The sequence below is a fragment of the Telmatherina bonti genome (genome assembly GCF_933228915.1).
Source record: "Telmatherina bonti genome assembly, chromosome: 3".
Classification (NCBI taxonomy): Eukaryota; Metazoa; Chordata; class Actinopteri; order Atheriniformes; family Telmatherinidae; genus Telmatherina; species Telmatherina bonti.
Window position 1 is genome coordinate 31,336,939 of NC_136621.1, and position 16,453 is coordinate 31,353,391.

Below are 16,453 nucleotides of genomic sequence, written 5' to 3' on the forward strand. Positions count from 1 at the left end.
GTCGCCCCCTAGTGGCAACTTCTACTCACTGCAGCTTCAACATACAAGTCAAGTCTGTGCTGAACATGCACAAAACATCGGTGTGCTCATATTCATTATTTATTTCATAAAATAAAATATCAAAATCATTATCTGTTACAAATATATGGTTACAAAACAGGATAATTTATGAAAATAAATATTTTTGTACATTTTTTTCTGCATGAGTAATACAGGTACACAGATTTAAATTACATAAGTCAGTAAGAAGACATAATTCATATTCATACCTTATGTCCATAGCTATACATTATAATGCAGAGGATTTCACAAGCTATTCTGTTCACACTTTGTCTTTCATGTCATGCTTATTCACTAACTTACCTATCAAACTATTGACATTCATATTTCATCACGATACACATAACCTAACAAATAATTCAGTCTTGCAGCACACATAAGTCTTCAAAGAGTTTCTTCACATTGCCGATACTCCATACCAAAATCCCTCATAATACTAAATTTTAAAAAATGTTTGGCAATACAAAAGGTCATCATGTAATATCAAAGTCATTAAACCATTAGTTTTGGCAACCTCTCTTATACAAAAAAGAAAAATAGTTTTATATTAAACAAAATACTTTAAAAAAAAAAAACATTACTTCGGTATTTCTGCCATTTTTTCTTTGTGACCTTCATGATTGTTTGATTTAATTTTGCAATTCAAGTTCCCAGAAGCCTCTGCAGGAGAACTGGCAAAAGAATATAATGATTTGAAAAACATGAAGATTCTTGCATAATGAGCACCTTTAAGTTGGTTTTGGTTTTAAGTTGGAGCAAATTTTCCTCCTATTCTCAAGATGCACATCCAACACTTCCAAAGAAAACTCATCATTTTGTTTGGTTGAGGCTTAGTTTTGCAGAAGCTTAAATACTTTATAATAATACTAAACAGCTGATAAATTGAGATGTCTGAGCGAATAATAAATTTAAAAAAAAAATAAGTCAAGCTTTAAAAGCTGAGCATTAGCTGGTTAACTTTAGATTAACCTAATGTCTCTAAGATAGTCCATTGCTATTTTGGGTGGGTGGTCTTCTACTGGTACCAGTCATTCATGAATATAATGAACTATATTCACCAGAAAATAACTGCTTAAAGTTGTTAGTTAACTCAATGTAGAGAAGAGCGCATCAAACACATTTGTCCTATGTTAATCTACACAATCACAGTAGCATGCTGAAACTAAAACATAACACATCTGTAGCAAAGAGAAGTTTAAAGTGTTTCTGACACTTGAAATTAGGAGTCAGTCAGCACTGAAAGCAGGAATATATCCGCCTAAGGCTTTTGGGTGAATTCACTTCTTGTTCTTAATCATTTTATTAACCCGCTAGTTAGTTTATTGAATGTTAAATGACTGGCTGAGTTGTGCAGTCTGCAATAGTCACAGTTGATCAATCCAGTGCTTTATTGTCTCTAAAAATATTTTTTTATTGCCATTGCTATGAGATTGTAGAGTAATGCCTATAAAGGCAACATAATGCTTATTAAATTTTCAGACTATTAAATTTTTTTTATTAAATCTGCCTGAAGAAGTCTAAATGCATAAGAATAATACTTAAATCCCCTTGAAACATTACATGATGTCTCATCATGAGAAGCCTGAGAATATGTGAAAAACACTGTAAAGGTGGTTAGGCTTTGAGGTGTTATTTGGAGAGCAACCCTGTGTTATATTACACATATTTTTGACCCCAGAGTCTTATAAGACACTGCTTTGTTACAATTTAAACACCAACCCCTGGCATGAAAAGGTAAATCCATGTGGTTGACCATAATGTGCATCTGGTGAATCCTCTTGTCACAAAAAACACCAGCTGAGGCAGCATAGCTGTAATATCTTGCTGGTGGGAATCTGCAGAATGGTGGGCTGTGCCATCCTTTAAGTCACCTTGATAGTTGACTTCTTGTGGACGCAGAGCAAGGAAACATATGGCACACCGATGAAAGCCCATTTCTCGTTGGGCCAGAACATTATAACAGGGCCTCGTTCTGGGGCCTCGGTTGCAACGTCGAAGTAGGCAAAACAAACACAACCCAAGTAAGAAGCCAGACAAATAAGGATGTGCCTGCAAGAGCAAGAAGAGTATTAATAAAACAGGTTTTTGTTTTTTTTAAATGCATCAAGAACAAAGTGTTTCATTTCCATTTAATGTCAATGATCCAAATGTTTGCAGTGTCATGTTTCTCCAAATGCATTAAAAATATTCCTGTAATTAATTTTGCAAACCACTTTGTGCCCTCCAGTGTGGAGCAGAATCCCCTGTTGTCTTTCATTTTAAACATTTAGATCATCTCCTCTTCACAAGGGCACATTAACTTATCTGTTTAAACTAAACTCAAACTTTTTAAGAGTAACTTAGACAGGGTAAAGTGATGACGGCAGAGTTTTCAATTCCCTCTTGAATGCCACATGATTAAATACAGGACTGAGCTCTCAGAGAGGGATTTGAGCTTACCAAGCACAGTGCAAGTAGGGGAAGTTAACAGAAGACCACATTTCGCATAGAATCCTGTCACTGATCCAACAGAGCAACGCCAGCGCCCACCAGATCCCCGAAATCAGGCCCAGCTTGAACACACGTGGGTTTTCACACCTGCAGTGACAAGAGTGCAGAGAAATTCGTGCAACACTGAAAACACAGAAACTAGGTTGCTCATGGTAACATAAATAGCATAATCATTAAACTTAAACTCAGGAGTTTAATATCTTTATACTGTCTTGTTGTTGTTGGATCAACTGAAAGGTCTGATACAAATCACAGGTTCTGCGTCAGGTCTCTGCAGTATTTTTTCCTATTTAAAAGCAGAACTTTTACATGCTGTTGCAGATAATTTACTATTTTAAGCCTGGGACGTCTCCTTTTGTCCTCCACTTGTCCAGTTTCCTTTTACACTACATTTCCATTTATGTTTGCAAGTTTCAAGAAATCACTGCATGCCTCAGCTTTTAATGAACCACTAAGGTTCTTCAGCTGTTTGCACCTTTCACTTGCATGATATAGCTGTTTAATCCACTGCAAAGACTATACATTCTCAACGTAGCTCTAATGTCCATTACTCTTTTCTTTGAATAAGTCTTTGGCATGTCTATTGTTGAAAAGTATGATAGTTTGACTAAAAATTTGCAGCACAACTACACCGTAGTTGTAAAAATACTGCATAGTGACATCCACAAATCAGAGGGTTGCTGGTTAAATGCTACCTAAGTTCAAGCAATCCTTAAAAAAAAAAAAGATACTAACCACTAGCCACTAACATATTAAAGGAAGTATTTGAAAGAAAAATGCTCTGAATGTACAGAGTGAAGCACTACATAAATAAACACATGACCTAAAAACACATGCTAATCTGGAGTGCCACACATTAGCTATTCTTAGTCTCATCCTCCTTACAGACCCCAGTCAAAGTCAAGGTAAACACTCAAGAGCCTAAACAAAGGGAGCAACATGGAAACCTGGCATGACAAGCTGCACCGTTGATGCAGCAGTAAGCTTGCTTTTGGCAGCACAATGTGACACACACACAACCAAACACACACACCTTCTCGTAAAGTGTCTTTGATGACTGTGATATTTCTACAAGCCTCCAAGTTGACTTACTGACATTTCAAATCAGTCAGTCAGACTCACATAAACAACAAGCAACCCACAGCTACAGCAGGATGGTTTTAAGTAGGACAGTTTTGTTCTGATGGTACAAAAACAAATATCTGGGTTAATCAATAAGCAAGTGTACCTTTTCTGACAGATAAGGTCAGTGAAAAGAACAAGTCTGAAACAAGCTGCAACATGAAAACAGAGCATTTCTCACTGATCCGGACTAAATGTACTATGAATTAACTGAGATCTTCACAGAAATCACTAGTTACTTTTTAACTTTGTTTTGTGGTTTCTCATACTTACAAAAATATAACTACAAAAATCAGAAATGTGTGATTGTGTAGACTTAAGAGTTTGAGCCAGGACATATGTAGCCAGAGACACTATATAGACCAGCTATGAAAGCAGAACATATCCACAATCTGTTGTTTTTGTTTTTCTCAGTTTAAAGCTTTGTTAGAAAAAAAAGACATAAAATCTGTCAGCTGGAAGGTGTTTTCAGTGAATCTGTTAAAAAAAAAAAGATCACACACAAAAAGCACCTTGTAGTTATTGGTGAATGTAAAGGCTGCCAATGTGCTGAAAATTGCTCGAAAGGGTTTGAATTAATTTGAAGAAAAAAAAATAAATTTTTAAACAGGCATAATCACAAATAATCAGTAAATTATTTTCATATTTTTATTTGTATATGCGTTTACTGGACCTTTTAAATATAAAATATGACAGGAACCTTGAACTAATTTTATAAAAATTGAAATTCATCTAAATACTTTAACCTCCTTATAGTTTAATCAGAGATTTTTCTGGACAAATATCATTTAAAAGAACATACAGTTCACTTCGAATATATGGCCAAGATGCTGATGCACATTATAAAAATATGGCAGATAACTATATATTTTTTTACATCTTAACTTTAATACTAATATATATATATATATATATATATATATATATATATATATATATATATATATATATATATATATATATATATATATATATAATATAAATATATATATATATATATATATATATATATATATATAATATATATATATATATATTATATATATACATATATATATATATATATATATATATAATATATATATATATATATTATATATATACATACATATATATATATATATATATATATATATATATATATATATATATATATATGTATATATATACATATATATATATATATATATATACATATATTATATATATACATATATATATACATATATATATATATATATATATATATATATATATATATATATATTATATATATACATATATAATATATATATACATATATATATATATATGTATATATATATACATATATATATATATAATATATATATATATATATATAATATATATATATATATATATTATATATAATATATATATATATATATATATATATAAAATATATATATATATATATATATATATATATATATATATATATATATATATATATATAGAGAGAGAGAGAGAGAGAGAGAGAGAGAGAGAGAGAGAGAGATACATACATATAGGGGCATATATTGGGGCATCAATTATTATAAAGATTAAAAATAAAATTCTGCAAAAGACAAATAGACTAGATTCAAAATGCCTTGCAAGAGAAATATAATGAACAATAAAATAACCATCAGATTTTAACATTTTAGAGGCCAGATGGGAAAATAGGTGAATTATATAACACACAATCAAGCTAAAGACCCTCAGGTTAGATAAAATAAATTACACATTTATATCTGGTCTGTACAGTAATCTGTGTGCAAATACAAAACAGGTTATATAACTAGATAAGTGCTTGTATGGTGATAAAAGGTACATTGTGTAAATCTCATCAGGCTCATTTTAATATTCAATATATTACATCATTAAAATGAAATACATAAATTAATAAACAATGAATAATTAGGCATTCTGCAATTTATTTGATATCATAATATCTGATTAACTGTAAAACTGTGATCTGTATAAGGTCCCTAAAAATGAAATATTTGAAACAGTATAATTCAGCTCTGATATTTCAGCATTGTGATCAACAAACTTTTTTTTCTTTAACGTTTAAGAAAGTGGGAGATAAAAGGCCAAAAACAACAACAAAAATATTTTTTTATACATACTAAGTAGGAAATGTTTCCTATTTTGTAGTTTGCAGTGACAGTACCTGTCTAATACACTGAAATTTTAAAGAAGTGAGGCCAACAAAGCATCTCAGAACAAGTTTGCAAATGAATGCTTAAACCTGGCTGATGGATTTTGCTGACAGATAAAGATTAAATAAACCTCTTCTGGCGCAGTGAGCCAAAAGGTCTCATCAAAGCTAAATCTGTGGTTTTATCTCAAAAGAGCAGAGCATGCAAAGCACCCCAGAACTAATCAATTGAAGAAAGAATGTGAGAAATTTTCCCAAACAAGAACAGAAAGTCTCAACTCAAAGTGCTTACAAGCTGATGCACTTCTAAGAGAAGTGGTGTTAAAAACTGCTGAAAAATGGAAGAAATAGTAATCTTTGCTAGGCATGCAACACATTTACCTTTATATTTGGAAATCTGATACATCTTATATATATATATATATATATATATATATATATATATATATATATATATATATATATATATGTACACACACACACACGTGTCTGCTATATATATGTATTATATAGCAGGAACATCAACAGTGACAGTCAATGTTTGATAAAAAGCAGGCTACTCAGCTGAGCTGAGGGGTAATACAATCAGATACTGATTAATGCAGCTTTAATGCTAAGAATTTAGTGACATAAACAGCAAAAAGCTGCTAAATGTCTAAAAATTCTAAAAAAAGACATTATGTTTAAAAGTGAAATCTGACATTACTGAACTCAGAAATCTCGTTTGAGTTCTTGTGAATGTAACTTTACTCTAAATGAAATAGTCCAGCTGATCAGCTGCAAACATCTCATTCTCACTCTTACATAACTAGTTCAGAGAGGAGACAGGAAAAGTGTCACAGTCAGTCATTAGCGACAGGAAGTACAGAAATATAAGGAAATGGGCTATTAAACTGTCTTCATGGGCAGAAGCACATTGCATGTGTTTCAGTCTGTATTCCCACAGGACAAAGTCCTGACTGTGCATCAGGCACAAAGCCACTTTGCCGCCTCAGTGATGTGACATGCATACTGACCTGATTCAGCCAACACCCCTTCCTGCCAACAAACATACACTGACAAAAACCATCAGCACGCAGCTCAATTTCTGGAGTCTTGTGACCGTTAAACCTCAAATTACAAGACTGAACGATAAGAAACATGAGATGAAATGAGGAATCCGCCTTGGAGATAGCATTGGTCAAAGTGACGGAGAGTTTAAGTAAGAAAGACGGTGATAAGCAGAGGAGAAGTCAGCCGTCCTGTCTGGGGGGGTCCTAGTCTGACACTTCACCCACTCCAGTGCACAGACAGGAAGTAGCTCATTGGATCAGAACATGTTTGAAAAGCTCCCGGTCTTCCAGATCTGAATAACTAACTTGTTAATATAATAAATTCAAAATAATAAACAGAAATCAAACAAAATGAGCTTTGCATTTTTATATGTACATAATCTTTCAGTGTTTGGGATTTTGTTGGATTAATCACTAGAAGGGAGAAAGGAGTCGCATGCAAGAAGGTAGTAATTACATCCCTGTGAAGGATGTACTCCCATGTTTGTACCCTTTTGTTGGTATGGCAGGCATAGATTATGCCTTTAGATTGCATTTAGAAGCAGATGGGTCCTGAGAGGAGGAAATGGCTTCACATCCCCATATACACTTTAAACTCTACACAGTTCATTAATGGGGCAGATTTTTACAGAAATAAACATTTGCTTCTGGAACATTTTTTCTACCATTTCTTAGGATTCTTAGTCATCTTGTAGGGCAAGTCAAAAATATCCAGATGGTTAAAAGTCACATTCCTCAAACTTTCCTTTTAAAAGTTCATCCTGATCTGCTCTATTTTCTACAGCTCAGTTCAGATGTACCAACGTTTTTTTTTTTAATACGGCTCATCTGATAGTCAAATCAGGAGACAGGTTTTCCTTTTTCTGATTCCAAATCCAGTTACTGTGAGGAGCACAGAGGAAGTTGTCAATAGCCAGACCAACTCACACGGCATCATCAGTCAACGAAGCCAACAAAATGCCAAAAACTATTGATTATTGACCCTATGAATATTCAGCTTGCCAACTGGAGTGGTAGTCCTCCCCCCATAAATGTAAGTACAGTGTTTAGTGCTTATTTTATATATTTTTATAATTATCATGGTCTGTCTGCATCTGCGTTGATGTGCTTACTGCTGTGGATGACCACTAATACTTCAGTTATTCCACAGATAATTATTCTACATAAAAGATTATTTAATTTACAATAAACATAAGAAAACCTTTTGCTATTTTTGTAAAACATTTGGAATAAAATTATAACTAATTATAAGGAAATGGTGTGCCCTTTTAGTTCAAATGCTTCTACTTTATGCAATATTTGGGCTGCAGTTCTGAAACTCCGGGAAACTTGTTTTTGTTCACCTGGAAGTGACCAGAACAGAGGCCAACAGTCATACTGTAAAAATGCAATCAACAACAAGATAGTGTGTGGGCAGAGGTCTGTCAGTAAGGAATTCTGTCCCACTTAGCTGAACAAAAACAAGCAGCTTCAATAGATGACTTGCACAGCATTCATGTCAAGAATTACCCAGAAGTGGAACAATAGATGACTTCAGGTTTCAGGACGGAGTGGTGAGTTAGTGAAGGTTGTGGGAAACAGAAAGAACAGAAGAAAAATCCATATTACAGAGACAGAGGAAAGCATTAACACACACACACACACACACAAAAGGAACATGGAATTTGTTTTCAGGAATGTTCTGTCACATTATAGCATGCTATTATTAGTCTGTACCAGAAAGCATGTCATCAGAGTCAAAGTACAAAAGGTTAAAAGTCGCTGGTGATGTACTGTTGTGTACAGTCGTTACATCTTGACGCTGTTGCCTCGTCTTTTGTTACAAACTAAACGTTGCAGCAGCTGAACACAACAAAGTCAAGGCTAGATATTCAGCTGTCAATTCAAAGTTCAAACTTGTGGTAATATGAGAGTTAACTGTGTGACAAAGGAGATATCTGCATTTAAATGTGGGAAATCTGTAGAAGCAAAGCAGTTTTTACTTGTTTTGTATAGAACTGATGAATCACTTTTAAGCAGCATCAGTTCACCTCAAAACCTCCTTAAACCACAAATGAATTTCTCTCTGTAAGGTGATATCCCCCCAAGTTTTTTTTCTTTTTGTCTTTTCCTCTGCTCTCTCACACCTGACCCATCTAAAAAGCTGATTTGTCATCCACTTTCACATTTTTATCTTTCCAGTTGCCAGATTCCAGTGTAAATCTGCATCGCTTATTAGCAATTTTGCTAATGCTATTTTTGGCTTAAAGTGAAACAATGTGAAGAAGAATATCTAAACGTAAACAACAACAATGGAAGAAAACAAAAACTTCTACCACTGAGCTAAAAGACTATATATTCTTGCCTGTAGAGGTTTTTGTTTGTTTTTTATGGAGACCCGATACATGTTGGGAGAAATTGAAGTAACTGTGAATCATGTCTGATTGAAATGAGGAGAATCACAAACTTATTCCAGTCCAAGTCAGCAAAAAACGAGCTAATGTGACTGACCAGTGTCCTCCTAGATGTGATATTCTAAATATTCCCAGACGTGAATGTAATTGCTGAAGATCCCCCTGTCTTTTCTCTTGTGGATGTTTGCAACTGTTGTTTTTCTTTTTTTACCCTGAGGGTTTATTTCAGACTGCAAAGTTTCAGGTTTCACTCAAGATCCAGCGAGGACCAGTGAGGAGCGTCTCCTGTGCCATCTTTGACCTTGCACTGTTTATATTGATTTTATTAGATTCTGACTTTGTTATTTAACCGATGCCTGGCACATTACAGAAAAATGCATGTTATTACTTTATATTCTCAGCTGCTATAATAAGTATGTCAAAGTATCACAGTCTAGTATCAGGTTTATCTCAGTGGAAACTCTGCTAACCTTTTAAGCTCAGTAATGAGCAGTGCTGTGCAGGGGATTCCCAAAGTCATGAGCGACAGCGAGTTGACGACGGGTTTAACAAAGGCCAGCCCGGTGGTGATCCCAGACAAAATGCCAACGACCACTTTGAACCTCGACCTACGTGGAGAAGCAAAACAATAAGTAGAATTTGTTACTAGTTTCCAAAAACAGACTTGTAAAATTCACAAGAAATGCTTGTATGAGTCCAACTTTTCTCAAAAAGCACCTTGATAGCACACTTAATCATACACAGAAATGATCAAAGACCAGAAAAAAACACGTGAAGCAACAGCCTAAAAGTGGAAAGCACCACACTTGTTTATTTTGAACAGTAATGAGAATATAACTCGAACGTGGATATAAAATAACAAAGCAGACAAAATTAAGAGGTCACACATTTGACGCACAAAATCAAATTTACAATCTAAATGTTCTAAACTTGTCACAGCTCTGTGACAATGGAAAGAGAAGTGAAGAAATGTGATGCAGCTTTTACTAGTGTCAGCTATTTTGGGCAGACCTATTATTAAACAGATGAGTCATAGCAATAGACATATCATGTGACAAACCAGTGGCCTGCATTAAACTGAAAATGTACCTGTTGGTTTGTCTAAAGACTGTTATATTAAGACACCAGGCTAAACACACTCATTTGTTTTGTTTTTTTTTACTGTTTATCAGCTGCATACATGGAGACAGATTGAAAGTGTGTATGCACATAAAGCTACCAACGTCTCGTTTATGAAATCTTTATAACAGTTTGAGCCTGTACAAGTGATCTTTGTAAAATCAACACACCGATCTCTCCTGAACATCCTCGGCAGGTATCTCTTGGGAAACCACATGGCAATGGCACACATGAGCACCCATAAAATCGCCAACTCATCCAGCATTTGGCCAAGAAAGCTGAGGGTGGCGTGAAAATAAGTTGATCCAATACCTAGGAGAAAGGAATAGGAACACAAAAACATTACCTGAAACGACTCTTGTGTGGTTAAACGGCTACATGACAGAGATGATGTCCTAAAACATCAAACTCATCCAACTGAAGGAGATCAAGCGCTGTTAGGGCTCTCGGGACACTGTTTATTTTGCTCTGAACTTAGGTGAAGTGTTACTGAGTGGCGTAAAGTTCATAAACTGTGGCTGTAAGATCAATAAATCACGTCCACGATGGACTAAAAGCAAGCCAATACCTTGTTGACCTACATAACTAGGTCAAGCCTTAACTTTTAGATTAAAAAGAACAAGAGGAAACTTTGAGTTGGCTGCCAATTTAGAAATGGCAAAGAATAACGGTTGGCAAACTTTGATAAGCCAGTAGAAAAACGTGTGTAATTACAAACAGTATGCCAACACTGGGCGCTGTGTCAGGTTCATCAACCGGGATCTGTGAGACTACGCGACTCCAGATGGCTGGCCGATAAATGCCAGAAGAACACGCCCTTTGTTTTTGCTTTGATGGCTCTTTTTGGGCATTTATTAGATTAGCAAATAAACTTAAAGAAGGTTAAAATGTCTCCTCTGAGCAGGAGCAATTCAAACATATCATATAAAATGGGTCAACAAAAGGCAGGCAAGAAGAAATCAGCATGCTATTAAAGATGGATGCAATGTTGGTTTCAAACTTTTATGCATTATAATCATAAATGTTTTATGGGAAAGGAAATGCATTCATCACGTGGTAAGATGATGAAAATATATATGTATAAAAAAAACTTGGCAGGGCACCTTTGTGCTTAAAGAGCTAGATGGAAAGAAGAGTAAGTTTGACATGCAGTGGGAGGATGGATCAGTCTGTGCGCCTTTGTTATCTCAGCCCAACAGACCTTACATTATCAGCATAATCTGTTGTCATAACAGGGGCTGCAGAAGATGCCAGCATGTTAACAGACTCCTTTCCTCATCTAACCCTGCTGCTCTCAGTCACAACCGACTATGAGCCAATAACCTCTTCAATAATGGATTAAGTTAAGCAAAAAAAAAGGAAAAAGATGAACGGATTACACTTAAAGAAGTAAATAATCAGTGTAACCTCATGATGGATTAAACTTCTGCAAGCCTTTTTCTTGCTCAAGCAGGGAAAAAAGTTCAGATTCCATTTGTCACTTTCAAGGACATGCTGCAGCTGTTTCTCATCCCAACATGTGACCTACACCTCAGTTACGGGGAACATGATTTTTAGTTACCAAAAACCTAAAAAAAAAAAAAGGACAATATGATGTATTGCTGAAAATATTTATAAACACCAGCTAAGCTTCTCAAACCTGATGCAACAAAAGCAAACAATGATTTCCAGCAAATACTGATAAACTTAAGGACAAAGTCAAGAATATACGACAACAGGTGGAAGTTTAACATCTCAAATGACTATATTAATGTTTCTAGTGTTTTCAGACACTGGAAATTTTCAGAAAAAAAAGGTTTTAATGAAACATTTCAATATCGGCCATCGTCAGATTTATTAATACTAAAAGAAATGTTGTAGCCGTGCATTAATCACTGCAACCAGGAACAATCTGGCAATGGAAATAAATCCAATTCTGTGAATAACCTCATTCATACAGAGATGAGACCAATGAATTAAACTAAAGGAAAGCAGCTGACTGCGTTTTTTATATTAAAACATTTTTTCCTGCGTTTTCATCAAAGGTCAAAGGTCATCACAGAAAAGCATAGAGGAATAAGATGGGAATCATTTGACCCCACAATAACACATTAAAGAAATAATTTAGTAATTTAGTCAAAGATTTCATTACAAAACAGGACAGGAAATATGAGGAGACCAGTCTGCTCCAGGGAGGCAGATTTGACTTCCGTTTTATTGTGATCCCAGGCTTTAAGTAGGAGACAACCAACGTCAAGACAAGTTGTACTGTTACACAACGTGTTCAACAGCTGCTTGTTTTCTTTTTGACAACCACTGAGCTGACCTCTCAGAAACAGGGTGAAGGGATGTCAGGTTATCTTTGCTGACAGCGCACCTGAATGTTTTCAATACAGCCCTGAGCCAATGTGGCACTGCTGCTGTCTTTCACACAGAGAGGCGCCATTTATGACCTGAATACTGTGTGGAAATCTATATGTTTATTTTCACCACAGGAAGAGTTAAAAGAATCAGCACAGGCTAAAGTTGTAGGAAGGACAAACCATTTAGTTTGGATATTAAACATAAGTGTAACTTGTCTCTTATTTCACTTTTACTTAATGATCTTTTTTGTTTTATTATTTACAAAAGAATAAAGAATAAAAAGACAAAAATAGCTATTAAAGTTTCTCTCATTATGATTATTCTCATAATAAAGTTAGAAATTAATAAGAAACTAAAACCAATAATTCAATTTTCAATTTAAAATAAAAACTTTTGTTTTTGTTTTGTAAAGATGAACTAAATACTGACTAATAAAAGCACTATCTTCATTCTTGATCGGTTGCGGTACATTTATTATGACTTTAATATTGTGGATATTTTTTTAAAGCTCTCACAGAGGATTTATGGTGGCATTTTAATAAACCCCATGTATCTCATGTATAGGGACCGTCTTGTTTAATAACATAACATAAAACTATCTTCACCAGCAAAGAGGAAAATGCATCCTGGACCACGTGGTCTGGACCCCCACAGGGTACTAATCTTAAATCTATGAACTCAGTCTGGTATTATACTGAGAAACAAAGACAGATTAAATTCACAAAAACACATTAAAACCAGTGTTTCTCAAATTCAGGTGTGTTAAAGTACTCTAAAGCATGTAGAACAGAGAAAACTGCCTTAAACAGCCATCTTGCACAAAGTAAACAGGGGCCGTTTATTTATTTATTTATTTCCTAATTTCACATTTTAATCTGGAAACTCCCTGTATAATCTTCTCTATAGAAAATAGCAGCAATGTGTAATGTTAAAGAGGCCATTAACTTACCAACAACAACTAGTAGAATCCATATGAGGTAAATCCCACTGTTGAAATGTGTTGCATATTGGCGGAATAAGCACATTAATATCGGTGGCAAAACAAAAAACAAAATGTTGCTGATCTGAAATGGACAAAAAACAAGGAAAGCTATGAGAAAAAAAACAATCACGTGAGCTGAGCATAACAAAATAACATGTTGATCACTGTGTGTTTCTCACTGCAGCTAAAAATGGGGACAACATTTTTAACGTGTTGCTAACGATAAACATCGTGATGAAAAGCAGCAGGACTGTTCAAAGACAGTGTTAGTGACAGCTAGTTGTAGCTAGCATGGTGATAAAAAAAAAATAAAATAAGAGGTTGCAAGAAAGCAGCGCATTGAACAGCTAAACAAAGGCAGAAGAGCTGCGACTGTAAACAAAACTGCATTATGCAAAGCAACATCGTTTTCTACAAGTCAGCGACTTTTAGACCGACCGTGTTGTAAAATTCAGCGATGCTGGGGTAAATAAGGTAGTTGCCTTCACACCAGTCCACTTCGGAGCTGCCAGCCTGCAACTGGTCCCAAAACATCAGATTGATGTTACTCATGTCTGGACTAGTTCTGTCGGATGGACAGTGCAGCGCAGTCCTCCGCTGTCACTTAAGTAGATTAAATAATATTAATAAAAAAAACAATAATGAGCGATTACTTATATGTTCGGCTACGCGCTACACATTGGTGTATGAATCCTGACACGTATCGTGCACCGAAGTTGTTTAAAGAGATCGCTACTGTTCTGCATTTTCAGGGTATCCTTCGCTCCACAAAGCCTCCTGCTAGTCATGACGCTCTGCCTCGTCCTCTGACAGCTGCTCGCTCAAAATCAAAGAGTGTTCACGTGCAGAAAACGATACTCTCCTGCTTGCTTCCTACTTCGGTTAAACGCGTTGGTTGGTCATGTCCACCCGGAAGTAATATAATATAATATAATATAATATAATATAATATAATATAATATAATATAATATAATATAATATAATATAATATAATATAATATAATATAATATATGATATGATATGATATGATATGATATGATATGATATGATATGATATGATATGATATGATATGATATGATATGAAATGATATGATTTTTTTTTTTTATCTATGTAATTGGGTTTGGTGTAGTTAGTGGTAATAGTACCGGCAGTAATAGTGATAGTAGTAAATTTATAAGAATTAAAACCAAGAGTAAGCTACTTCCTCAAAAATATTAGGTTATATTAAAATCCTTTCTATATTATACTGGTATTATTTAGATTTCCTTTTCATCTTTATTCCAAGGAAATCATGTTGTTTTGCACTAGAAGCTAGAGGTTTAAAATGACCTGCCATGATATAATGTAGAATAAGTGTAACAGCTAAACTATTGAGGGTTTTTTTTTGTTTGTTTGTTTGTTTTTGTTTTCCCCTTTTTTTTTAGTTCTTGATGTTGTTGTTTGTTTTGATCAGTAGTGCAGGAACTTTATTTGATAGACTTCATTAAAAATTAAGAAGAATTTAATGTTTGTCACTCTAACATAAACAAATATTAGCTTCACTTCACACAACCCCAAAAAATTATTAGATATAATGAGTGTACAACATATATTTGTAGAGAAAATCATTCATGTGACCGATCAGGAAAATGTCATAAAGATATTTCAGCTGCTTATATCCACAATCTTGTTATTTTGGTCAAACTAACTGACAAGTCAAGGCTTCTTTTAGTTTGTTTGGCTCTTTTTGCTCCATGACAGACTAGTGCAGAGTCTGAATCTGTCACGGTGAGGGTGGCGGTGTGGACCCAAGCACAGAGTAGGTACCAAAAAGTGACTTTAATAAACATATCCAAGGCAGACAACTACAACACACAAGAAGCAAACATAATGAACCAGCAACCAGAAATGCAACCAAGGGCTATAAATGCAGACAGAAACAGAAAAAGACGTGTAATGAATCAACTAATTGAGTCCAGGTGAGCCTACTGAACAAAAAAGCAAAACAGGAAGCCAGAGATGAGGTAACTAAACAAGGAAAACTACAAAATAACGCAGGAAGCCACCACTAAAAAGACACAAAAAATCCAAACCATGACAGACACCCATTCTACGGAAGCGTAGAGCTGTCATCCTCATAAAAAAAAAAAGTTTGGGCCTTATTACGTTATAACTTGATGATTTTATTGTAAACACGTGAAACGTATCACGTTATAACGTGATAGTTTATTGTAAAAACGTGAAACTATCACGTTATAACGTGATAGTTTATTGTAAAAACGTGAAACGTATCACGTTATAACGTGATAGTTTATTGTAAAAACGTGAAACTATCACGTTATAACGTGATAGTTTATTGTAAAAACGTGAAACATATCACGTTATAACGTGATAGTTTATTGTAAAATATTCTATAATATGTATAAATGAGAAGATAGTTTACTTTAGATAAACAGTATTTTTCCTCTTTGTGGAGTGGGATGATAACTATCTTGCTCTCGTAAGTACTCTCTGACAGCCTCTGGTTAATTCAGGCTCCGTCACTTAGTAATCTATTTATGTTGATTGTATTAAATACTACACTGTCATCACTACTTATCATTACAATTCATATAAAGAAAAAATTAGACAATAGAATTCTTTAATCTTATTTTGATTTTTTTTTTTTTTAAAAAAACATGTGAATAAGTGTCAAGCTTCGTATTTTGTATTTTTGGGGGTGGGGGTGGTAAATGGGTAAATGAT

General features: G+C 34.4%; 1 protein-coding gene across 1 annotated transcript; it reads right to left on the bottom strand.

The window, feature by feature from the left end:
• Positions 1–159: 159 nt before the first annotated feature.
• On the bottom strand, positions 160–14,492 carry acer2 (alkaline ceramidase 2). The gene is made up of 6 exons (XM_079238240.1): positions 14,164–14,492; positions 13,693–13,807; positions 10,571–10,712; positions 9,752–9,889; positions 2,500–2,637; positions 160–2,109 (listed from the first exon to the last, which is right to left on the bottom strand). The coding sequence occupies exons 1-6, from the start codon at positions 14,275–14,277 to the stop codon at positions 1,923–1,925; spliced, it is 834 nt and encodes a 277-aa protein (XP_079094366.1). The 5' UTR covers positions 14,278–14,492; the 3' UTR covers positions 160–1,922.
• Positions 14,493–16,453: the final 1,961 nt, after the last annotated feature.